General features: G+C 41.5%; 1 protein-coding gene across 2 annotated transcripts in view; it reads left to right on the top strand.

Annotated features, from left to right (window-relative positions):
- Nucleotides 1-904: 904 nt before the first annotated feature.
- Nucleotides 905-11651, top strand: part of ABL1 (ABL proto-oncogene 1, non-receptor tyrosine kinase) — a 255023-nt gene continuing 244276 nt past the window's right edge. For both annotated transcript variants that reach the window (XM_078646211.1, XM_078646210.1), the window contains exon 1: nucleotides 905-1175. In XM_078646211.1, coding sequence (XP_078502337.1) covers nucleotides 1040-1175 — 136 coding nt within the window. In that variant the 5' untranslated portion in view covers nucleotides 905-1039. The remainder of the gene's footprint in view (nucleotides 1176-11651) is intronic.

The raw sequence follows: 11651 nt of genomic DNA, 5'->3' as shown, positions 1-11651 counted from the left end.
CTTGTGCTTCAGGGCCCCAGTTCCAGAGACCCTCCTTTAATTGTCACATCCTGATTTGTACAATCAACAACTCCCACCCAGAGGCTTTACCCATGCCCCCCCTCCCTTACACCATTTGTCTGAAGAAACTCACTGCATGTCCCGTGTAAAGTGTGCTCCCTCACAAACCCTGCTCCCTCACTAACCCTTAATACTTCCCACTTTCTGACTTCCTCTACTTTTTACAGGCTATGGCATTACTCAACCTGTCTCATTGCTTCAATCAGACCATTTGGGTAGTGTCACCTACTGCTGAGCCCCACCTACACTATTGGAGCATTAACTGGACTTCCGGAATAAAGCCCCTCCTTCCATGGTGATGTGCGTGAAGCAGGAACACAGAAGCTCATGTCCAGTGCCACAGCTGATCCTTTGATATTCACAGGATCATCGTTTCCTTGGACACAAGCATCGCATGAGTACACGGGTCTGCACCTTGCATCTAATTCTAGCGATTGAGGGCAATCAGGGGGGCCAGGGGCACATCTTGAAGTGATAGCCACCTGCTGAAAAACCTTTACTGCCTGTAAATAACCAAAGGAAGACCAAGGGATCACAGAATTGCCATTTTACGGTGCTATCAGACAACCGCAACTATATGTTGACTCTAATCACTGGAAAACTTGAAACCGTCTTAGCAAACAGTAAAATACTTGCAAAAACAGATTTCCTTTCTGAGCTGGTGTACTTTAAGAACTGACTGTTAAAAATTCCTCACAACTATGAAGCCTCTGCTTGGTACAAGTTGATCATGGCTGTTGTGCCCCATCACCTCAGATGCCAGATACCACCTATGGCTAATACAGGACCCTGTTTGAGCTCCCAAATTTCCTGAAAGTGTTACTCTGATCGTTTGAACTCCAGGGTATTTTTATTGATAGCATCTGAAAGCTGTGAAAAGACGCCAGAAGTCATCACTGTGCATGTCCAGTCTGAAGTATCTTGCCACCCTTTCTGTAGCCCACCCTGCTCCCCGCACGGGGTGGCTCAGCCTAACTTTATGGGGCAGCAGCCTGGCAAAGTGCTTGGGGACCAAAGGAGGCCAAGCATGCCAGCCTTGAACTTTATGAAAGGCACCCTGAAGAAGGACCCTATGCGGCATGGTGGACCATGCCTGAATATTTTTGTGGAACATGGTGAGTTTTGCTTTACTATCATTTTAGTTTACCACCAACCTTTTGAAATCAGTGTTTTCTAATTAGGCCATAGCGTCCTGAAATATGATCCTCTTTAATGTTCAACAGCTGCCAGAGCTCTGCCAAATGAGCATGCTGTCAAACTCTGTTTGAGACAGACGTTGAGGGTACAGTAGTGTATTCAAAGTAAAACCCTCATTGGAATCTTTGCTGCTTCACTTGTTAAAGTAATTATAATATTATTTTTGTACTAATGCTACAGTTTTCATGTTGGCAGGCTGCTTTGTAGTTGTGGCTTAAATATAGCTTTAGCTGTTTTACCAGCTTTATGCAACAAAAAAATACACTTGCGTATATTAGGGGGCTTTGGGTCAGCCTTCTTTATCCCCTGGGCTATCCAGCTGTCATTCCCAGTTCTACTCCACCCACATCAACACGCAGCATTGGCCAAGGCTCTTTTGCACTGAGTGATAGCATATTATTGGATCACATGCACGTCTGCCTAAAAATAGGTGCATTTCAGTTCTAGGGCTGGTTGGTCAATACTTTATTTACCATTGCTTTTTTCTTTTCCATCCTTATCCTGTGTAGTCATCCTTTTTTTTTTTTTTAACTCTGTCTTGAGGTGACAGTAATTCAAAGTCAAAGGTACCTTTTTTTATGCCAGTAAAGATATATTCCTGTGATGTCAAGTGCGAATATCAAATGAACATTTTAATGAAATGAAAGCCCATTCTCCCACATGACTAATTCAAAATCAGCAGCCCATGCCCTAGTCATTCCCAGATTGAACTATGGAGGTGCTACCCTCTGTGGTATTTCTTGATTCAAGTTTGCTCCTCTTGGGGCCTCTCTCAATGCTCCAGCAGGCTCCTTGCAGGATCAAAAATAATTGGCTCCCATATGAGACAAGGATACTGTTTAAAAATTGCCTGCATGACCCACAACGCACTACATTCCAACACCCCAAGATACTTGACACACAGCTATAGTTATCTGGTGGATGCAGATCATCTAGAAGCAACAGCACTTTGCTACTAAAACCGCAAAAAGAAAACTAGTAATAGAGGCTTCCCTGATAGTGCCGTGAGGATTTGGAATTCCCTACCACCTGAAGTCAGACTGATTTCCTCAATTGCTTCCTTTAAAAAAAGATGTGAAACTTCAACTTATGAGCAAGTATCTGCCTTAGGTCAAACAATTTGACTCAAGATCTGCACTCATGAGGAGTATCACTAGACTGTCTAACTACATCTATTTTCTTGTTGACTTGTCCTAGAGTCATTACCTCTACATTTCATGAACTTACACAGTTGATACTTCTCTTGATAATATTGTTTCCTTTCTTTCTTGTCTTTTTTTCTTTCTGATCATTTGTAAAGATCTCCGATACCTTCACAGATCATATTCGCCCTATTCACCAGTCGAAAGGATTTTGCCCAAACGGTGAACATTATTTAACATATTGTAATATTTGTATATACTAATACAATGTGTGCCAAGTGTCGCGCTTCATTTTCAAAGCTGGACAGTGGTAAGAAGAAACACAGGGTGACACTTTATGGAAATTTAGTTTAAACATAAGTGAACATGGGTCACATTACCTGGCCGTGATACCTAAACTTACTTATATATATATATATATATATATATATATATATATATATATATATATATATATTAGGAGCAGTGCGGAGGACTCCCTCTCTGCTTTCACCCACTTGGGACCTTTATTTTTAGACATATCTTTGTTTTTATCCAATACGGAGTATGCAAATCCACTTGGGCTTAACTAGCAGGACTACAAGTATGGCAGCCATTTAATGGACTACAACAACCATAATGCCAACGCCCATTGGGGCAGGACTTGTTTAGCATATAAATCACCTGTCCTGAATCTAGTTTGTTGCCTCCGTCATTCAAGATAAGCAAGCTGCCAGTGACCAAGGGTACACAGATACTAGAAACGCGTTTGGCTTTCAGAAAGGAGCAATTGGAGGGAAGCGCTGACAAAGCAACCACCTGTGGCATTTGTGTGCATACCCTTCTGTGTGTGGCATCTCTATTTGGGGTGACTCATTGTGTGTTATGTTTTGGTCATGAGAGGTCGCTCTCGGTACCAAAGTGATAGGGAACAGATTGGGACTTTACACACGGTGCAGGTCCACAGTGAGGCCTCAGATAGAGGTTTGTGCAGTTTTGGTTAAATAATCAAACTGGATTAGAGAAGACTCAAGAGAAATCCGTTAATGATGCTCAAACTGCACTAGCGATGTAGATGTAGCTCATAGTTTCAAGGGAGGCGTACGTTAAGTCAAGGGGCAATCATATTCTAATTCACCACTAATCCATAATGGGTTCCAAAGTAGCGTGCTACTCACCGAAAAAGCGCTTCAACGCCTCATATGGGGTAGCAAGTACTATATAAATGCAAACCTTTTCCCCCCTTTCCATCCCTCCGCTACCCTTATCCATCCAAATAACTGATTAACATATCCACCGCTCAAATTACTTTCATATTTCACTATACTAATTTTCAACACTAATCTTTTATGGGTTCTGAAGTAGCGTGCTACTCGCCAAAAAAACACTTCAACACTCCATCAGTGGTAGCAAGCGCTATAGAAATGCAAACCTTTTTTCCATCTTCTATCTTTCTGAATCCAAATAACTGACTAACTTATCCACCACTGAAATTACTTTCATGTTTCACCATACTAATTCAACACTAATCCTTTATGGGTTCCGGAGTAGCGTGCTACTCGCCGAAAAAGCGATTCAACGCCTCGTCATGGATAGTAAGCACTATATAAATGTAATTACAATACAATGTCATAACAGAGGTGTGCGCTTGGAACAAGATACTTGAGGTGAAACTTAATGGGCGCTTTGAAATCATTTGAATGTTTATTTTTCTCAGAAATGCTGGTATTGGAATGGAATCTCTAAGCCAGAGTGGTGGGTGAAATTAATATCAAAATTAACAAGCCAAAATGTCTGTTTCATGCAGTAATACCTGTAGCCTAGTGCATGAAAGGCAGAGAAGTAAAATATGTATTCTGTATACAGATGTCTTGCCTTTGATACTATCTTGTTTTGTCACTGTCAAATAAAAGTTTTATGGGAAAGGGGTAGTGGGCCTGGCTTCGTTACAGTCCTTCTTTAATTGCTATGTTTAAACAAGCATTTGCAGTGCAATATGTCTCTCATTTATAGAACTTTGAGGTATTGGCGTTGTAAATATCAATAGCTTAAATTCTCGTACATGCGAGACCTATTGAATTACAAATATGTTTTGTTTCCAACCGCCCCATGCCATGCTTGCATGTGAATAGATGCCACGCCCCTTTTCTTTAGATGAGCTGTGTATAAAGACAGTGAAGAGGCGGTATGGGGCATTTTTACTTAAAAATCGCCCCAAACAGCGTTTTAATTTTGATGGCGGCAGTTACGCTCTCTATAGGCGCAGCTCGTCTAAAGAAAGGGGCACAGCCTCCATTAAGTGCAAGCATGGGGCGCTTGGAAACAACCCCAAAAAATATGTTTGCAGTGCAATAGGTCTCGCATTTGCGAGAGTTTAAGCTATTGTCATTTAGAATGCTAATAACTCAAAACTCTCCTAAATGCAATAAATATTGCATTGCAAAGAAGTGGGCGCCATTGTCCCGGCTGCTTGGAAAGTGAAAGCGCACATGGCGCATTGAACTTTGCTTCAAAGCACGTTGTGCCGGCAGCAGGACAAAACTCACAAAGAAAATAGTGCTTACAGACTAAATAACACAGACTGTGTAACAACAGAAGTAAAAGGGCCCGTCTTCATGGGTGGTTACAAATGAAGACAAAGCGGTACTAAGAGAGACTAAAAATCCGATTATTGAATCAGAAGCCAGCATTTACAAAGGACAAAGACACAAGCGAATGAAAAATGTGGGTGGAGCTTGAAGTCCATACTCTACTACAGCATGCCTCGCAGAGCAGCGCATGCGCTGTCGAGGCTGGATCTAAAAAAGAAAGGCCTTAATGAAAGCTCTCTTGCCACCTGACCGTGTTTTGACATTGAAACAAAAAGTGGACCATATTGAAAGGAAAGGGGGCCTTTGGTATAGTCTGTCTTTTGTTTCTCTTAAGCGTAAAAAATATACCTGGACCCGGTGGCATTGATGAGCTGCGCTGGGTGGGCAGTGTGAGGGGCATAAAGCACAAGTGAAGGATGAAGGGTCAGGAGAGAGATTCAACAGGGTCATGGGTGAGAAAGTGCAGAGGAGAAAGAAAGGAGGGAAGCTTGAGGGGATGACTAGCAGGGAAGCGAGAAGTGCACAGGGAGAGAGTGAGCAGGAGAAGGGATGAACAAGGAACAATGGTGGGCGGGGTGAAGCGATGATCACCAAGAGGAACAAAGCGACACACTAGTGGAAGAAAGCAGAAGTAAATTGAGATGGAAACAATGACAATGTAGTCCCTCTTGCAATTCAATGCAAGCACTGCATTGACAATGGAAGGGCACATTCTGGATGGATTAGAAATACTCCTATGGGCTGAGCCGTGCTGTGTTTTAGCAGTTTCAAGGCAATGGCTGGAAGAGGCTGTTGAAAAAGCAAGTGGTTCCCAAATTGCGGGCTGCGAGCTGATTTTTGGTGGGCCGCGAAAGTTCAAGCAATAAATAACGATGCATTTAAATTCTGTATTTATCTTGTCACATTTGCTGTGCTTTAAAGACGAAGGTCCCATCCCAGGCTTTTTTTCTGACCAGTTGCTGCTTATTTTTCTAATTCCGTGATTGGTGTACATAAACTCCTTTCCCATTTTAGTAAGAGAAAGTAAAGTGAATTATGTGACAATCTTGCTGGGTACAGGGAGAATGGAAGGAAAGGCTGCAGGATACAAATTTTTGTACATGCACAGCAAAATGTAAACACCTGTAAATGAACTGTACACATTCAGCAGTTAAGAATGCAAAAATGAAGACTTTTTTTTATAATGCTAAAGTGTGATGAAAACAAAGATTTTAATAGGATAAAAAAATCAAGACACTTTACTTGGTGATGCACTATTGATAAATATTCAGTGAGTCCCGATTTGCCAACATTATCATTAGTGTTCAATATTGTTTCAGTAGTAAAACTTGTCTGTGTGATTTAGTAGCCATTTAAATCGCAAATGTGCTTTCTCTAAATGACAGTGCGCTGCCACACCTTGCTTTAGTTCCATTAAAACATAATCTGTCTCATTTCCATTAAAGCTAGATGGGTTGCACGCGTTCGTCGTTCTAAAAATTGGGTCGTGGTTCTAAAAAGTTTGGGAAGCGCTGTAGAGAGTGAACTAAAGCCACGTCTAAGTATATAGTAATCAAATATCTGTTTGACAGCTGCGTTGCTAGGCACATCTAAAAAGGTCTTGGGCAGCCACTGTGCTGATTGACCAATTGTACATTTTTCCTAAAGTAAAGCACTCCGACAGCCTACAATTGACTCGCACTCGTACACTGGGGATTTGACATCACCATTATTATAACATTTTGACCAGATTACATTTTTCATAATACTGCGCTGGTAGAGACCACACCACTCTATCAAATGTATTTTTCTCTACTAAAGAAGTGGTCTCCACTGGTGAGTCAGCCAGTTTATATTGTTAAATTATGTGACCGCATTGCATTGCCGCTAGAATCTTTACTCTTAAAGTCAGTCTGACAGGGCTGTATGGTGAATTATCACTTTCTCTAGGCAGTTAGCTCACAGCTTGGCGTAGAGCTCGCATGAAATTGGGTGACAGGTCTTTGCTAACAAGGTGCTATTGTCTTCTTTATATAGAATAACAATAAAGGCTTCCCCAGAACAGCCTTAATGTTTGTGACTGGGAAAATCATGAAACGGGTCAGTGATTATTGCCCTGTGGCACGATCTGTAGAAGGGAGATGAACAAACATCAGGACCTGGGGCTTTTCCTTCAGGGAGAGAATGGATGGTCTTAAAACTCTCCACAAGCTCAGTTTGTTTCTCCAGTACGTCCACCACTTCTGGCTATGCCAGCAAATCTATATGATCTTAATAAGCCTCAGAACTGTCTCCATTTTCTGAGTATAGACAGTGTAGTGATGGAGGCCTGGTTGCCGAGTGTAGTTTAAGATTTGTTTGGTCTTCGTTGCAGGTTGGTAAATCCATAGAGAGCAGCCCCACCAGGAGCAGCCTGCCTGCTGCTCAGCCCATACTCCAACTGTTGCACCTCAACTCACCGGCACCTGCACATTCCATACATCACCACTCCAACATTCCACGCTGCACATTCACACTGGCTGAGGCCAAAGCAACCGGGGATAAGCATAAATACATAAACAGTACATTACATATATCCTCCCCCTTTATAAAACATAAAAAATAAAAATGGAAAAAACATTCACCAGAATAAACATTACACACAATTACATCAAAGTACACAAAAGGATGGAAGAACGCATTAACCCGAAGAACTATAATTTAAGCATTGAGAAAATTAAAAAGATGCATAGATGAATATAGATTTAAAAAATCACGCATCCTCCCCTTTTATAAAATGGACAAAATTTAACAGAAGAAACAACATTTTATTTAACAACACACAATACTAAACAGCAGACTGAGGAAGAACCCCATCAGTCCCACATCAGCATACAAGACACAATCGCACCTATTATCGTCACCATCCACACCAACTGGCCAGACAAGCATGACTGATAGTACAACACTAAACACAGAAATAGTGCCTACGCCCTCCTTATTTGTTATAACACTGTTATTGCAATTGAGACCAAAACAATACTTAATTACGTTCGGTCAGGTACCTTACATTGTACCAATCATTTTATTATTTTTTTAGCAAAATTTCATACGTTTTTTTAGGCAGAAAAATTAAAACACATTAACATTTGCCTTACTCTTTACACATATATATACATTTTATACAACACAAATATATTCACAAATCAAACAAAAAACCTCCAAATAGACATTTAGACATTAAACATTTCAATTATTGTTTTCTCTACCAAAGATCTACTTCACAATTATCAAAGACAACGTCAAGTCCCAGGAACAATCAAGTTTTGCCTAATTCCAATGTATACTCAATATACTAGTTTGTTCCCGTTGATGTGCCGACGCGTTTCGAGTCAGGGCCACAAAAGTTCCTAAACTCTCATCAGGTCCTTATTAATAATCTGTATAGAATGTAAGAAGAACAATAAAGTTTCAATGAAAGACTGTTTGCTCCTGTGTTAAAAAATATGAGCGGCTATCACTGGCGGTTTTAAAGTCTCTTATTTACAGAATCTCTTAGTCTAATAAAAGACTATACATTGGAAATAGGCAAAACTGGATTGTTCCTGGGACTTGACGTTGTCTTTGATAATCGTGAAGTAGATCTTTGGTAGAGAAAACAATAATTGAAATGTTTAATGTCTAAATGTCTATTTGGATGTTTTTTGTTTGATTTGTGAATATATTTGTGTTGTATAAAATGTATATATATGTGTAAAGAGTAAGGCAAATGTTAATGTGTGTTAATTTTTCTGCCTAAAAAAAGTATGAAATTTTGCTAAAAATTAATAAAATGATTGGTACAAAGTAAGGTACCTGACCGAACGTAATTAAGTATTGTTTTGGTCTCAATTGCAATAACAGTGTTATAACAAATAAGGAGGGCGTAGGCACTATTTCTGTGTTCATTGATTTATAAGGGTCCAGCCTGCCCCCGTCCCGCTTAAGGACCTAACTCCCTTGGGTTACAAAATGATAGTACAACACAGCACAACAATAACTAAATGTGGCAAACACAAACAATAGTGGAAGAAAAATACAAAAAAACTACAAAAATACGTCACACAGAAGTAATGTGCGAAATGCACTTGACTAAACGTCCCCCAAACAAGGGAAAGTAGTGTGACACGTACTAGGTGAAAAATTCACCTCCAACAAACATCCCTCATGTAAAGGCATATAGCTAACAATGTAGAAATGGATGACTGCCACCCATAGAGCCACTCCTCGTGTAAGGGCAGCAAACAAAACGTGTAGAAATGGGGTACAATCATCCCTCATGTAAGGGAATGAAATATAAAGTGTGGTGATGGGTGACTAGCAACCCATCCAGACATCCCTCTAGAAAGGGCATGCAACAAACAATGTTGCTATGGGTGACGTCTACCCATAAAACCATCCCTAAGGGCAGTAGCATGCAACGAAGATATGGGTGACACCCACCCATTCAGCCATCCCTCATGTAAGGGCTTGTAGGCTAAAATGGGAAAATGTAGCAATACAACATGACATACCAATTAGTGGCGACACCAATGTTAAAGAAACTTGCACAGTAGGAAAAGACACCTACTCTGTAACTAGATCAATATAGGAGCACAGCAAAAATGCCCCCCGCACTGCGAACCTTGCGCAACTGTAGGGCTTGCAATCTATACAGGAACATAGCACTTATGAGGTCAATGCGCAACTGATCAGAAAAAAAATAAAATAAGAATAAGAGAGTGCATAGAAATAGTATGTAATGTGCTCATTATAATTAGTGGCATAGAATTGAGAAGCTATATTGGTTTGAAAATGACAAGAAACAAAACCACCCTACATAAAATGTGACCGCATTTACTGAAACCCAACAATAACGCAAACCAGCAATGTAAGAAGCAACATGATACATGAGAAACCTAAAATATGAAAGCAGCCAATATGAAAAGAGCATATTGTGGAAATTATCCTGGAGAAGAAATAAATAAAAGTTAAACTTGGAAAAGAAAGCAACTGTAGAAATGATGAACAGCATAATGGCAGCAAACCAGGAATACAGGATCAAGTCACAGGTGAACGACACTCCCAAAACTGCAAGGAAAAGCGCCTCACCAACTGTAGCTGTTGGAGTTTTCAGGTAGCTGCTCCTCCATAAAGATTGACGAAAAACAAATGTAGTATCTTGCCAGACCACAAACCAACTGTTGCACAATGTAAGCCAGTTCTATGGCCCACATGTTGCACCATCAGCAAAAATATGGAGTCATCAATTTCCACAACGAAATTCTGCCGAGAAGTGGCAGCACAATAAACCTTTGCCACCGTTCCACACATCCACCGCCAGTGGAAGATCCTTCTCCTACCTGGCAGCCAAGACATGGAACTCCCTCCCCATCCACCTCTGGCTAACCCAGGACCATCTTTCCTTCAGGAAGCAACTCAAGACCTGGCTCTTCGAGCAGTGACGGCCCCACCTCCCCCAGCGCCTTGAGACCCTTCCGGGTGAGTAGTGTGCTATACAAATGCCATGATTGATTGATTGATTGTTGGACCTGGCGGTCTGTATTTTTAAGCTTTCCGTCTGTCTGTGCCCCCGTGTGTGCGCATACGTTTCATTGTAGTACAAAAGGGGGTGGTGATGGACGGAGCATCTGAACCAATCAAACACTCACACCCAGTCAAAAGATCAGGTTTGACCCATCACCGTTTCATTGTAAGCATACGCTCTATTAAATATGTCAAGCAGTGATAATACTTAGGTCCTGTCTGTACGTCGCAGCAAACCAAGATGGTGGCAAGTACGTATGAACAGTGCCGGGAGGTTCCAGGTGCGAACGGGCCCCAAATGTCCTTGGAAAGCAACGCAAAGTCAGGAACAAACAGCGAGACTGGCAGCGCGTCACGCGTCGCACAACAGTGAGGAGATGCGTGCATGGTGTGGAGACGCGCGCACCCACTGTAGCTGCACTACCTGCTTGTGCTTGCAATTAAAACTAGGTGCTACAAGGTAACGGTTTTGCAAAGGTCCTATGAGGACGGAGAAAGACCAATTTACCCAAGTCAATTAGTGGTATTGCCCCCCGCCGGTCTCCGGCTCTGCATTTCCAGATAACCACATATGAAGCATTACTGCTCTTTCAAAGCACCTGCACCTCCCAAAATAATGTGATGACTGTACAGATGCCAAAGAGCTGAGTTGAGATAATCGCAGTTTTTGTAAACCCTGCCAAATTCTGGCAAACTGTCTGTATTTTCCTCATAAACGATGAAAAGACCCGAAATACATCACATTACTTGGTATGATCAGCTGTCCCACTAGTAAGAAATCCAGACTTGTAAGAACCTGAAGGACGCCCAGGCTGGGGCTTTTCGATGAACAGGACACTGGTGGGGCTGCCAGGCATTCCAATGATTGTTTAAGGCTCCTTAGTTTTCCTTACGTAGCGTCTTGAGAGTAGTTTCTTGAATCGTTACATTACACTGCTTGACACACTGTTTCTGTAGATCTTGCTCAAAATTGGCGCCAAAAATGTAGTAATGAAAGACAAGTAGCCAAGGTGTAGTTTGTAGATTTAGTTAGTATTAGTTTCAGGTTGGTAAATCCACCGAGAGCAGCCCCACCAGAAGCAGCTTGGTGGGGCTGCTACTGCCACACCTCGCGTCACAGGCACCCAAACATTCCATTCATCATCACCACTCCAACATT

The sequence above is a fragment of the Lissotriton helveticus genome, chromosome 5_1, assembly GCF_964261635.1.
Source record: "Lissotriton helveticus chromosome 5_1, aLisHel1.1, whole genome shotgun sequence".
In the NCBI taxonomy this organism is placed as follows: domain Eukaryota; kingdom Metazoa; phylum Chordata; class Amphibia; order Caudata; family Salamandridae; genus Lissotriton; species Lissotriton helveticus.
Note: the sequence above shows the minus strand (reverse complement) of the source record. Positions and strands in the feature narration are given on the sequence as shown.